At 37.1% G+C, this 13,302-nt stretch overlaps 2 protein-coding genes across 8 annotated transcripts; both read left to right on the top strand.

Moving 5' to 3' along the window:
* Positions 1 to 1,024: 1,024 nt before the first annotated feature.
* On the top strand, positions 1,025 to 5,593 carry LOC141717438 (uncharacterized). Of its 5 annotated transcripts, none has more exons than XM_074519494.1 (13): positions 1,025 to 1,276; positions 1,823 to 1,863; positions 1,964 to 2,078; positions 2,168 to 2,392; positions 2,477 to 2,559; positions 2,641 to 2,741; positions 3,138 to 3,261; positions 3,349 to 3,503; positions 3,636 to 3,772; positions 3,861 to 4,031; positions 4,133 to 4,357; positions 4,850 to 5,083; positions 5,176 to 5,593. In XM_074519494.1, the coding sequence occupies exons 1-13, from the start codon at positions 1,142 to 1,144 to the stop codon at positions 5,308 to 5,310; spliced, it is 1,881 nt and encodes a 626-aa protein (XP_074375595.1). In that variant the 5' UTR covers positions 1,025 to 1,141; the 3' UTR covers positions 5,311 to 5,593. The 5 variants fall into 5 exon arrangements, with proteins under 5 accessions (XP_074375595.1, XP_074375594.1, XP_074375596.1 ...); XM_074519493.1 differs by having other exon boundaries at positions 1,775 to 1,863; XM_074519495.1 differs by lacking the exon at positions 1,823 to 1,863 and having other exon boundaries at positions 1,959 to 2,078.
* Positions 5,594 to 6,297: 704 nt separating this feature from the next.
* LOC141716590 (ribonuclease TUDOR 1-like) lies at positions 6,298 to 12,047 on the top strand. 3 transcript variants are annotated; one of them, XM_074518784.1, is made up of 18 exons: positions 6,298 to 6,488; positions 6,819 to 6,982; positions 7,122 to 7,205; positions 7,279 to 7,392; positions 7,491 to 7,604; positions 7,755 to 7,949; positions 8,033 to 8,227; positions 8,306 to 8,407; positions 8,511 to 8,681; positions 8,760 to 8,933; positions 9,020 to 9,370; positions 9,457 to 9,687; positions 9,782 to 9,970; positions 10,045 to 10,122; positions 10,210 to 10,281; positions 10,369 to 10,566; positions 11,080 to 11,457; positions 11,657 to 12,047. In XM_074518784.1, the coding sequence occupies exons 2-18, from the start codon at positions 6,854 to 6,856 to the stop codon at positions 11,813 to 11,815; spliced, it is 2,934 nt and encodes a 977-aa protein (XP_074374885.1). In that variant the 5' UTR covers positions 6,298 to 6,488; positions 6,819 to 6,853; the 3' UTR covers positions 11,816 to 12,047. The 3 variants fall into 3 exon arrangements, with proteins under 3 accessions (XP_074374885.1, XP_074374883.1, XP_074374884.1); XM_074518782.1 differs by having other exon boundaries at positions 10,204 to 10,281; XM_074518783.1 differs by lacking the exon at positions 6,298 to 6,488 and having other exon boundaries at positions 6,675 to 6,982; positions 10,204 to 10,281.
* The last annotated feature ends 1,255 nt before the right edge of the window (positions 12,048 to 13,302 follow it).

Raw genomic sequence — 13,302 nt, 5'->3', positions numbered from 1 at the left:
TTTATTAGAAAGAATTATGCAATCACAAACTATATAAAAATACAAATTCAGCTAAAAATAAGAAATTTAATATGCAATATTTAGTAATGTTGATTTAATTTTTTGTTAAATTATCCGTCAATCGTCTTGCTCATTACTTGAATAAAGTTTTAATGTAAAATATTAGTAATGTCTTTTTGAACAACAAAATACATAATAACGTTGAATTTGTTGTTCTAATAAAATTTGAGTTATTGGAAACTACATATAATTTAAAAAGAAAAATTACAGTAATCGTACAATTTTATTTAATATACATTTTTAATAAAAAAAATTTAAAAAATTCTATAATCATTATTTAATAATAATATTTTGATCTCGACCCGTGTTTCATACGAGTTATTTACTAGTATATATATATTTGCTAAATAGACGAGGCTAGGCACATATATATTAGGTCCCCCAAATTTAATTTCGACCTGAACATCGTAAATTTAGGACCGGCCCTGCATATTTTGACATTAAAATCTCATTTTCACTTTCAATAACGGGTTCAAATTCCACCGTTCAAACGACACTTCAATATTTTACTTCGGGCCAATTGTATATCTAAAATACTTTATCTTTAAACAATATTTTTACGACAAATACAATTCCCTTCATTTTCAAGCCCAACGTTGGATGTTAGGCAAAATCCAAGTATTCTAGTACTCCTTAGGTCCCAAAATATATTTCATATATTGATTTTTTGTATTGTTTATGGTAAACGATTGAATACTAATTTACGTCTAATATATAAAATCAAACATAATCATGAGTAATTTTGTTGAATTCATATTTATTAATATTTTAATATAATGAAATTTTTATATTTAATACTAATATTAAATTAAAGATATTAACAATTAAAAATGTGCATTAACAAACGTGTTTTTAGGACGGAGGGAGTACCAAACTGGCCCCGTGGACCCCAGTCTTAGATACCGACAGTTCAACCCTGGCGTCTGTCTTCCAAAACCGGGTCAATAATTATGAACCGGTACTGTACCATTTATTTTATCAATGAATAACTAGAACCTCCGGCAACACCTGTGTATTCACTGAAGCAGTTGCGGCAGATACGTGGCAACTTAACAACTAACCTTAGTGTTTTCTGCATGCCATGTGGCAGGCTCGCTTTGCGAGGCACTCTATGAATTTCTTACCGCCTTTATTATTTTTATTTTTTCTCATCTCTTCCTCAACACAGTCACAGTTACAGCCACAGTGTCAAGATTTTACAACATCTTCTAACATGGTAACCTCTCCTTGGCATGTAGATAAATAGTAGTTGTATTTATGTTTGTGTTTTTTTTCTTACTCTTCAATTTTATGTTGACAAAAATGTTGCAAGTAGGTTTTGAAATTTGAATAGTAGTTTTTAGTACCTTAGATTTGATGATTTTTTTAATGATCAATTGTACACGCACACGTCAGGAGTAGAACTCGTGATCTCTGGCATGGGAGACACGAGCTCGAACACTGCATAATTTGATGAAATTATGATTTATTTCGGGGGTTTTATTAATTAGTGAAATTTATTGAATATTATGAATTTTCAGATTTGTGATTGTATTTTTGTGTTAAGATTTATAGGGTAGTCTTGCTTGTATATTTTCTAGTGAATTTTGGGATAAAGTATAGGTTTGTTAGTGTGTAATTAGGGTTCTGCTAATGAATACCTTAATGTTCTCGGATTATAGAAGTTCACCCATGTTGAGATTCCATGTTTGTGGGCTGACATATGTAAAAACAGGTGAGTACATGTATAAATAGTTGGAAATTGTTCTCTCGAAAAATACAGGTTCCTGGAATTAATGGGCATTTCAGAAACATTTTGTTCAGGTATAAGAAGTGGTAGAAGTGGTAGATAAGACAATCGTATCCGGTTGCCATATATGTTGTGTAACTAGTTCTATCCTTATGTATTTCTTGATCAGGACAGTGGGATGGCTAATGCTAAAAGCCGAGATGAAAGACCTGAAAATGAACATGAGAGAGCTGCTGCGCTTAAGCGCGGTTTTAGAATGTTGGGTGCTGACTTCTTTAATGATACTAAGGTAATGTTGGCTTTGAAATTTGAATTGTGTTGTACCTTGAAATTTGGGTGGTACTCTGCATAAATTCTTGTTTAACAATATTTGCGTAGATGCTGGAGATTGAAAAAGGTGCCAGAGAGTTAAACATCCCTATAAGTGAGGCCAATAGGAAACTGGTTGCTTCTGAAAATGGAGGCTTGCACAACCCATCTTGTTTGATATTTAATCCTGAGTGGGATTCTAAAGAAACGCAAACTGCAATTAAACGATTTAAATATCCGACCGTGATAGGTTTGCAGAGACCTAGTTCTGATGAAGATATATCTTTTATGACTGTAAGAAATTCCTCTAGATAAATTAGCATGAAGAGTAAATAATTTATGTAGCCGCATATTGTTGTTTGACATATGTGAGTGCAGGTTCTTGAACTTGGGCAACTCATTAAGACCAAACAAATTTCGTCCGAGGAACTTACTGGGATATTCCTGAAGAGACTAAAGAGGTAACAGTGGTATAACACGATATTTTGGCCATCTTGCTACTCAAGATTACTTTCTAATACTGTAGTAGTAGTATAACACAGATACAGTCCTGTTCTTGAATCTGTGGTCACTTTCACTGAAGAGTTAGCTTACAAACAAGCCAAGGAAGCTGATTATCAGTTGTCTCAAGGAGTGTATTTAGGTATGCAGAATTTGTTTTATTTCATGCAACATGGTTTGAACTAATATATAGGTTCAGATATTGAAACAATCGTTATATATTGAAATCATTTTTAATATGAGGAAATCAACTGCTTAGGCTCCTTAAATGTCTCTATTGTAAACAAAACATAGTTCCACGAGATTCCAGGGTCCCTAATTTGGTTGGATTAAGGTGACTTGAATGAGAGGGGTTTAAACTTTGACCTATTAAGTGACTGGTCTCTTGATTCCTTATAAAGACAAGCCAATATATGAAATATCAGTAGATTCATCACAAGTCTACGCCTGGCATTGGGTTGTCTAATTTTTTCGCAATCGGTCAGTTTTTTCCATGACAAAACTGATTTGATATCAAAATGTAATTTTTTTTCTGCAGGTCCCCTTCATGGAATACCTTACGGGTTGAAGGACATAATTGCCGTACCTCAGTACAAAACGACTTGGGGTTCAAAATCATTCAAAGATCAAGTTCTTAACATTGAAGCTTGGGTTTACAAAAAGTACTATAAATCAAGTACATGACCAATATCTTATCCGGAATAAATTTCAAGCTGAATAGAAATTTGTGGTTTCATTACAAATTACAGGTTAAAAAATGCTGGAGCAGTTCTTGTTGCGAAGCTTGTCTCGGGATCACTGGCATATGATGACATTTGGTTTGGGGGTAGGACGAGAAATCCATGGAATATTGAGGAGTATTCAACCGGTTCATCAGCTGGACCTGCTTCAAGCACCTCAGCAGGTATACTTCTATTGTTTAGTGATCTTAAAGTAGAGGGAGAGTTTCGGGAAAAAAAAAAGCAGAGAGAGAGAGAGAGAGAATTAAGTTATCTGCTTAGATTATGTGATACATTTACAAAGAAAAGTTGTGCAGGAATGGTTCCATTTGCAATTGGTTCAGAGACTGCTGGGTCCATGACGTACCCTGCTGCTCGCTGTGGAGTGACCGCATTGCGTCCAACCTTTGGCACTGTCGGTCGAACTGGTGTGATGAGCTTATCTGAGAGCCTGGTAGTGAATAGACACTAATTATTGAGTATCTTGTTTCCCTAATTCTTACTCTGTTGCTATGAGAACTGAGTCTATCTATGATTTACAGGATAAACTTGGCCCGTTCTGTAGAAGTGCAGCCGACTGTGCAATTATTCTTGATTCTATCAGGGGAAAGGATCCCGATGATCCTTCTTCAAGAAACATAATCTTTAATGATCCATTCATGGTAGACATAACAAAGCTAACTGTTGGTTATCTTGATGATGCTGACATGGAGGTAGCTCAAAATTTTGTAATAATTTATTGTTATGACATTTGAACATATTGCTGTGAATGAAAATGTGAATCTGATGTAGTCATATTGGTTGTTGTACACAGGTTGTTCATGTTCTCCAGTCAAAGGGTGTTAAAGTGGTTCCTTTTGAACTAAATTATACTGTGGACTCTGTCCAAGGTATCTTAAATTACACAATGGATGTCGATATGTTGGCTCACTTTGACGAGTGGCAGCGTACTGGAATGGATGATGATTATGAAGCTCAAGATCAATGGCCACTTGAAGTTCGCCGTGCACGTGTAATAACAGCTGTGGATTATATTCAGGTATAGTCATATATTTAAACTGCAGGTTTTCATTTCAAAAATTTCCCTATAGATGATGGAGTAATATAATTGGGGGCACATTTTTTGCAAGATGCATGTTGATGAGATTGAAATATGTTGCAAGTTAATTAATTGGCATCTTGAAGCCAACATCTTAACTACTTCTTTCTATATTTACAAGTTTGAGTTGCACTATCCAGTGTAATTTCCTCCTTAAATTTTTATAAAATTCTTCCGTTGCACGGGAGAAAGAGGGTGCCAATGGTGTAGCCTCGCTGTTTTTCCAGAATGTATTGGTGCAAAGTATTATAAATTTGTAGCATGGCATTCTTTTACACATGACTTATAGCTGTGGAAACAAACGCAAGTCCACTTGATGAAAATATTTCTCTTAAATGAATCAATCAAAGAAGTTAACTGTATTCCCTGTTATCAGTAATACTTTTTTCAGTATTAAATAGCTCGACGTTTAGGAGATAATGATTTTGACAGGCACAAAGAGCGCGGGGTAAATTGATCCATGAGGTAAGAGAGAGTTTCAAAGTCGATGCATTTATCGGAAATGTGACTGACTGGGAAAAAGTATGCATGGGGAATCTAGTAGGCTTGCCTGTTGTGGTAGTTCCTACTGGGTTCACTAAAATCGCTGACCCTCCTTCAAACGAAACGCGAAGGAAAACAACAGTAACCACGGGTATATATGCACCTCCAGATCGAGATCACATTGTAAGCTTTTCTGTCCATTCATTTGTGCATTCAGCAAACTACAGGAAATTCTTAAACTATATCCATTGCATTGATTACTTTGGCAATTGCAGGCTCTAGCATTGGCCATGGCTTTTCAGTCGGTCACTGACCATCACAAGCAGCGTCCGCCTATCGATGATCTAGGTCCAAATGATTCCATTCCAAATCCGCCTAAGCATATCATTCCCCCCAGGCAGCTGCGATGATAACAAAAGCGCAGAGGGTATGCTGAAAACTGATAGTTCAACCGGAGGATCATCTTTCAGTTCACAAGGATCATTTAACAGATCCCCTTGGGGGTGATATTTTGTTTGTATTTCCTGTGAATTTTTTGAAGCCTTGTAATGGATGTTTGTGTTGGCCTTATAGTAGTAACTAGTACTTGAGAACATTTTAGGTGGAAGTCTATTTTCTGTATGAATCTTGCTAGTTTTAAAAAAAAAAATTGGCACAAGACTGAGTGGAATTAATTTGAATTAATTGTTTTTAGTTTGCTGATTAATGCATTAAATTTAATATTTTGATCTTAAGTAGTAAAAAACTGAAGTGAAGCCACCTGCCAAGAAACAGAGTATCAATCAAGTACAAAAAAGCAGAGTAAAGTCTTTTACAACCATGTTTATAACTTTAATTTAAAAAAATATTTTCAAATATACATTCTCTAATTTTATAACTATATATGCAACATATTAGCAACCCGAAATACAATCTAAAACAATTTCACAATTCAAATAAAATGTAATATAGTTAGCAACCCCAAATACAATCTAAAACAATTTTACAATTTAAACAAAATACAACATATTATAACATATCGTATTTTTGTAATTATTTTTAAAATAAAATAGTATTTTTACAAAAAAAACCCAGAAACTGGTAAATTGCAAATAATTTTACAAAAGATTGTATTTTTCGTAAATTCCTTTAATTTTAATTTTAATTTTAATTTTTCTCAAATTATGTAATAAATAATTTTTAATCAAAGATTGATCAGTTTGACTAAAAAAAAGTCAAACTACAAATTCAATTTGTGAAGGATTCGAAAAGCAACGTTTCCAGAAGCTTATGATATGACACAAAGAAAATAGTTGTATATCAGGAAACATAGAGACTTGCGCCTCACGCTGCAGCATCCCCAATATAAACACACAAACATAAACTCTGTCGACCTTTTAAACCCTAACCTTGTTATATTATTATTCTCGTTAAGTTCTTGTCTTAGCAACAACATAAATCATTATGTATTAAAACTAGTTTCTCTTAATCAGTGTTTCCCTCTGAGATTTATCGGTTGTTGTTTGTAAGTTTATTAATCCCGATTAGTCGTCAACTGGAGCACTTGATTAACTCGAGCACCTAGCTTATCTGTCTACTCATCGTCAAGGTATTACATTATGTAATCATGCACAATTAGCATCATACAAGTTGAGCGAGATGAGATAGGTCAAGTGGTTAAGGGCTTATCTCTTTTCGTCCCAGGTTCTGAGTTCGATTCTCGCTCACCCCGAGATTTGTTGAAACAGATACTCGAGGCATATAAGCCAATTTAGTCAAAAAAAAAAGCATCATACAAGTCATTGATATAACATTATTGTAATACTATAGCTTAATTCGATTATGCTAATGCTACATTGATTTCCCTCGTAGTTCTAGATACCTTGTTCTTATTGTTTAGGCCTTTTAGGGTGATGATATTGATTAATTTATATCGCAGAACTTAATTAGCTATCAAAAGCTCTGGCTAAACCTATGTTGAGAGGAATAGTGAAAGCTGTTCCATCCGGGGACACTTTGGTGATCATGGAGCTCGGAAACACCACATCCGAGATCCCTCCAGAGAGGACCGTGATCCTCTCCTCGCTTATGGCTCCGAGACTGGTAAATACTACTGTAAAAGTTACGCTTGTAATTGTTATTTTTTAATGAGAGTACTTCTTTTTTCGACATGGATATATCAGAATGAACTTGGTTGGTTACATGTAATTTTTTTGTCTGTATGTTCTCTACTTATCTGTAGGCTCGCAGAGGCGGGAAGCAAACTACTGATGAGCCTTTTGCATGGCAAAGCAGAGAGTTTCTAAGAAAACTATGCATTGGAAAGGTAAATTGTTTTTTGATTATGTATTGAATGTAGCTCTATTTGCCGAAAACATAACCCAAATTTTCCATTACAGGTAGTTAGTTTCCAAATAGATTACACTTTGCAACCCGGAGGGCTGGAATTTGGCACCGTTTTTCTTGGTAATAACAATATTGCATCTTGGGTTGTTGCTCATGGCTGGGCTAAGGTATATACGTGATCCTTCACATGTTATCGCGGACACTGGACAGGGATTTTGTTCCAGTTTTATTATAGTCAAGTTTTGTTAACTGATTTTGTGTGCAGGTTAGGGAGGTAAGGGACATGGAGAAAGATAAAGGTGAATTTAGTCCTCATCTGAAGGTGCTCAGAAATTCTGCAATCAAAGCGATGAATGAAAGTGTTGGTATTTGGAGTAAGGTTGGTTTAGATACCGACTTTGTTTCCAGTTGTGATTCATTTGTAACATGGATCGCCACTAACTTGATTAACTCACAGTCGGACATTACATATCATATTAATGCGGGATTCTGTCTTGAACTAACGTTTGTTTTTAACTGATGGTTATAGGCAGCAGGTGCTGTCAGAAACCTCCCTCCTTCTGCAGTTGATGATCCAGAGAACTTAGATGTGATGGACTTTTTAGATTTAAACAAAGGTAGGATCATGGAAGCTATTGTTGAGTATGTTCGGGATGGAAGCACTCTCCATGTTTATTTGCTTCCGGACTATCTGCATGTCCGAGTGTATGTTGCTGGAATTCAGGTACATCCAAGGCTGATTTTATCCTCTTAGGATTGCTAACATTACACCCTCAATCTATCATTAACCTTTTATCATTTGACCAGGCACCGCCAATTAGAAATAGGATCACTGAACCTGAAAAGTCTGAAGCTAATGAAAAAACTTCTAAACAACCTCGTGGCCCATTAGCATCAGAACAGAAAGTAACTGCCTCATCAGCACCTGCGGCAAAATCAGCTCCAGATACATTTGGGAGGGAAAGCAAACATTTCACTGAACTTCGTGTATTGCATAGAGATGTAAGAACTGTTGAAATTGTTAACTGTTGTTCCTTTCCTTTGTCATATGCAAGATTCTTATGCATTTGTTTTTTGAAGGTGCGCATTGTCTTTGAGGGTTTTGACAAATTGGGCCTGATTGGATCAGTATATTATCTGGATGGTATCAAGAAGGACTTGGCTGTGCAGCTTGTTGAAAATGTATGATACACAAATATATTTTTCTATTCGATTTCATAATAGGGTCTTCATTCCACTTTCTGAAATAATTCTGACAGTTATTCTTGTCTCTTTCTTTTATCAGGGTTTAGCTAAATATGTTGAGCGGTGCGCTCATTTTTTGCAAGATAATGTCAAGCAACTCCTAAAAAGATCAGAACTTGCAGCAAAGGAAAGCCGATTGAGAATGTGGACCAACTATACCCCTCCACCTACTACTGCAAGAAAAGTAGAAGACCAGAATTTCAGCGGAAAGGTTTGTACTAGTCTGTGATGTCATGTGAAATAATGTGGTTTCTCTACTTAACCTGCTAAGGATTTTAAATGTTTCCAGGTTGTCGAGGTTGTAAGTGGGGATTGCATTCTTGTCGCCACAAATTCATTAGCAGAGAGGCGAGTCTATCTCTCTAGTATTAGGCGTCCCAGGCTTGGCAACAGTGGTAGTGCAGATAGAGGATATGCCCGTGAAGCAAAGGAGTTTTTGCGGAAACATCTGATTGGTCGTCAAGTATGAACTTAAAATTTGCATATCTAAGTATTAAAAGAAGCGGGAACTCAATATATTTATTAATTTCATATTACTATGTTTTATAGGTTCACGTATCAATGGAATATTCTAGAAAGGTAAACATTGCAGAAGGACGTGGTGCTCCAAAGCATCCAGAAGCAGGAGTTATGGATTTTGGATCAATCTTTGTTGAATCGCAATCAAGTAATGCTGAGGATTCCCCACCGGCTCAATCTGCTGCTGGAAGCCAACGTTATATGACAAACATCGCACAAATGATGGTTGCCCATGGACTTGCTGAAGTAATTAGACATAAGGATTATGAAGCTAGATCAAATCATTATGAAGCACTTTTCGCTGCTGAATTTCATGCTAGAGCTGCAAGGAAAGGGATGCACTCTGGCAAAGATGCTCCAGTGATCACAGACTTTCTAACGGTTAGAAATTCTACGTCCTAAACTATTTTAACGAAGGCTTTATAAAGTTCTTTTGTTATTGACCGTACTGTTATTTGTTACTCCAGTCACAATCCAAAAAAGCCAGTAATTTCTTGCCCGAACTACAGCAGGATAGGAAGATAAATGCTGTTGTGGAATATTTGTTCAGTGGTCACCGTTATAAACTGTATATACCACAAAAGGCATGCTACATTGCTTTTTCTCTTTCAAGGGTTAGATGTCCTGGACGAGATACCCCGTTTTTAAGTGAAGCAACTGAACTTGCGAGAAGGATAATTATGCAGAGGGATGTTGAGGTAATTTCTTTTGGTTTGTAACAAACACATGTCTGTCAATATATTCTTTTAATTTGATGTTTGTTATATAACCATATTCTTGGATTGTCCCCAGATTGACGTGGAAACTGTTGATAGATCTGGGACTTTCTTAGGATCTTTATGGGAGTCAGAGTCTAACGTGGCAGTGACACTTCTTGAACATGGTCTAGCAAAGCTTCAAACTTCATTCAACACAGACAAGATAACAAATTTTCACCAGCTTGCACATGCTGAGCAGTCTGCTAAAAGGCAGAAATTGAAGGTGAAATAAAAATATATGTACTCTAGAGCTGCCTCACATGTCTATGAATTATAGTACTAATACTTTTTTTGCAGATATGGAAGAGCTATGTTGAAAGACAAGATGTACCTAATGATCAATATAGTAAAAGAATACTGAAAGAAGACTTACAGGTGATTGCTTCATTTGATATATATGAGAAGTACTTGTATTGTAGAGCTATCTTGTATGTGGTGCTAATAATGTTTTTGCAGATACAGGAAAACTGTGTTAAAGGACAAGAAGTTTCTAATGATCTAGCTGTCACAAGAAAACCAAAAGAAGTGCTACAGGTGATTACTTTCTTCTATATACTTAATCGATACTTGGTGGGGATCAGTATTAAATTTGTTCCATTTCTTACTTATCTGTGCTTTTAGGTAGTGGTTAAGGAAGTCTTGGGTGGTGGAAGGTTCTACGTCCAAACAACCGCAGATCAGAAAGCAGCCTCCACCATTCAGCAGAAACTTGCTTCTTTAAGGCTTCAGGAACCTCCTGCAATTGGTTCATACAATCCTAAGAAGGATGACCTTGTCATTGCACAGTTCAGTCAAGATAATTCCTGGTACAGAGCAATGGTAAGGGGAACATTACTGCATAACGAATAAAACCTCTCTTGATAGTTGATATAGGAATTTTTAAAACCTAGCAAAACAGTAGGCATTGTTGAGTATAGTAATAACTGCATCTTTAGTTTGAATCCAGCTTATAAGTTTGAAGCTGTCAGCTTAGCTTGGACGACACAAATTAGCTTGATTTTAGCAAAAACACTTGCACCCTACAAATGAGGTTCCATTAAAGCATGAATGCTTTAATGGAACCTTAGTCAGGAAGATCTTGAGCTGAGCTAAAATCAATTTTACTTGAGCTATAATCAATTATACTTGAAGATGTGTTTGCGCATCTGAAATTAGCTTTCATTTCGGTCCTCTTGGTACCACAAACTTGTTTAATTACTTTTTCTCACCAGGCAAACACAACTGATTAGCTTCTCTACTCTTATGTTAAGTTTCTGTTATCTCAATAAAATTCATCGCTGTTTAACATGTGTACTTATTCTGATCCTGTTTTCATTCATTCAAAATGTAAAGGTAGTAAATGTTCCTCGAGGCATTGTTCGGTCTGCAAAAGCTAAATTCGAAGTGTTCTTCATTGATTATGGAACTCAAGAATTTGTTGCCTACAGTCGTCTGCGACCTTCAGATTGTTATTCTTTGCCGTCATCACCCGGTCTTGCTAAACTATGCAGCCTTGCTCATATCAAGGTACCAGACTGGGCAGAGAATTATGGGAAAGAGGCAGCACACCGTCTTAGTGATCTCATACTACATGGACAGAAATTCAAGGCCATTGTAGAGGAAAAGGATACCTCTGACGGAGAAGTTAGGGGACATGGCACAGGGACTAATCTTATGGTAACTTTGATGGATACAGAAGCTAACATAAGTATCAATGCTCTCATGGTGAAGGTATTTATTATCTGCACACTTTTTTGCCACGTCATAGGAGATTATTCTATCATCTACCATACTATCGCTATTGTGTTTATTTGTTGCATACTTCCCATATATCTGATCTTTATGCACTTGCTACCTGTTCATGCCTAGGACTACCTATTACATCTCGATTTCAAATTTAAACTAAGGGTATCGTTTGTTATCTTTGCAGGAAGGATTTGGTAGAGTAGATGAGAGGAGACAGGAAGATGCAGCAGAAAAACAGACAATTGAGGAGTTGAAAGCATACCAGGAAGAAGCTAAAAAAGAGAGATTAGGCATGTGGGAGAACGGGGATATCATCTCAGACGACAATGATGAAAATGAATAATCGTCCTGTCAGGAAGGCTGGTGAGAAGCAGTAGTACACATTTTTGTAGCGTAAACTAATGCAGGTGCAGATAGAATTCAGGTGCGGAGAGAAGCATTTGTGAAGTCGAACGATTTTCTGTACCAAGAAAATCATGTGATGTTTCCAGTTCTGAATTTTATTCTTTACTTTTAGATAAACCAGGGCCATGGTTGTTTTGATTTGCGGGGATTGCATAGACAAAATGCTATTAATTTGAACAGCATAACACTACTAGGCAACAGTAGTATTAGTTTTAATAGTTAATTATTTAATATCCAGTTGGTTGTATATGTTGACGGAGAAATCTGGTAACAACAAAAATTGAGGTTTCTCGCCGGAACTAAGATCTGTGACGATAGTTCTTTGCCGGAAACTTAAGCGGTGTGTGGTTGATTGTGGTTGTTTTAGGCTGAGATTGATCAGAGTAAGTGGTGGCTCCTTTTCAGCTCTCAACTTCTTACCCCTCTCAATGTGCCTACGTAACCTTTATATAGGGATCAAGCCTGACGTAGTTCTTGGGGAATAAGAAATCTAATGGACTTAGACTTCTTATTCCTAGGCCCGGTAAAAGCCCATCCAGAATCCATCTTCCGCTAGCTTTAGGAATGTCCAACTATGAGGCTCAACCGCAAAGGCCCAAGGCTCATCCGCAATCGTAGGACTTCACGGATAATGCATCTCCCTGCGCAAGGATAACACTCCGCTACAGCTATCTCCCTTGATTTACGGATGCAGGTACATCCACGGTTCACCCCAAATGTCAGACGCGTCCCTGTCCCCCGAATGAGGATTATCCACCAGATAACAGGACAGGTGATCCCAAGCTCTTGGGTGCAAAGTGCAGGATGACTCCAAAGTTCTCCAACGAGGACACCCGTTGAATACAAGAACAGAGCTCCCAAAGCACACACCAAAGTTAACCCCACATCCCCAACGAGGACACCCGTTGAATACAGGAGGAGGCCTTCAATCATCAGGCATACCCCTGGAGGTCTTCAAGCTTTTCACGGACATCCCCCTCCTTGACCGTCTCAAGGAGGGAATTCTTCCAAGAGTACCTGCGACAAATACGTTAGTAAAAATTACCTCTATTGCTCCTCTCCATGCAAGTTTTGCCCTGAAGTCGTAATCAAAAGTATATTAACCAAAACCCAGGACGCGTCCTATGGGTCTAGACGCGTCCTCACATTTATAAAACCAATTCTTATTTCTCCATCAACCGTTCCTTACAGCACACCACAGCAATAAGACGCGTCCTGATAGAACAGGCGCGTCCTCCAATTTCCATTGCCACAAGCTCACACTAGCAAGGTACTATCACCATGATTGACGCGTCCATAGAGCTTGGGCGCATGCTTCCCTGATCATGCACTCCCATGCTCCCTCATTACCAAACTGACATATCTTCTTACAAGTAGGCGCGTCCTGTAGACCTGGACGCGTCCTCACTTCCACAATGCAATACT

Source organism: Apium graveolens, chromosome 4 (assembly GCF_009905375.1).
Source record: "Apium graveolens cultivar Ventura chromosome 4, ASM990537v1, whole genome shotgun sequence".
In the NCBI taxonomy this organism is placed as follows: domain Eukaryota; kingdom Viridiplantae; phylum Streptophyta; class Magnoliopsida; order Apiales; family Apiaceae; genus Apium; species Apium graveolens.
Note: the sequence above shows the minus strand (reverse complement) of the source record. Positions and strands in the feature narration are given on the sequence as shown.

What these genes read in the sequence shown, in the direction of transcription:
- LOC141717438 (XM_074519493.1), top strand. Translation starts at nt 1,142, where the DNA reads ATGTGGCAGGCTCGCTTTGCGAGGCACTCTATGAATTTCTTACCGCCT. An exon ending in TTACAACATCTTCTAACATG is followed by an intron (nt 1,277 to 1,774) that starts GTAACCTCTCCT and finishes ATGTAAAAACAG; the next exon opens with GTGAGTACATGTATAAATAG. An exon ending in AAGATATATCTTTTATGACT is followed by an intron (nt 2,393 to 2,476) that starts GTAAGAAATTCC and finishes ATGTGAGTGCAG; the next exon opens with GTTCTTGAACTTGGGCAACT.
- LOC141716590 (XM_074518782.1), top strand. Translation starts at nt 6,854, where the DNA reads ATGTTGAGAGGAATAGTGAAAGCTGTTCCATCCGGGGACACTTTGGTG. An exon ending in TGTATGTTGCTGGAATTCAG is followed by an intron (nt 7,950 to 8,032) that starts GTACATCCAAGG and finishes TCATTTGACCAG; the next exon opens with GCACCGCCAATTAGAAATAG. An exon ending in TTATGCAGAGGGATGTTGAG is followed by an intron (nt 9,688 to 9,781) that starts GTAATTTCTTTT and finishes GATTGTCCCCAG; the next exon opens with ATTGACGTGGAAACTGTTGA.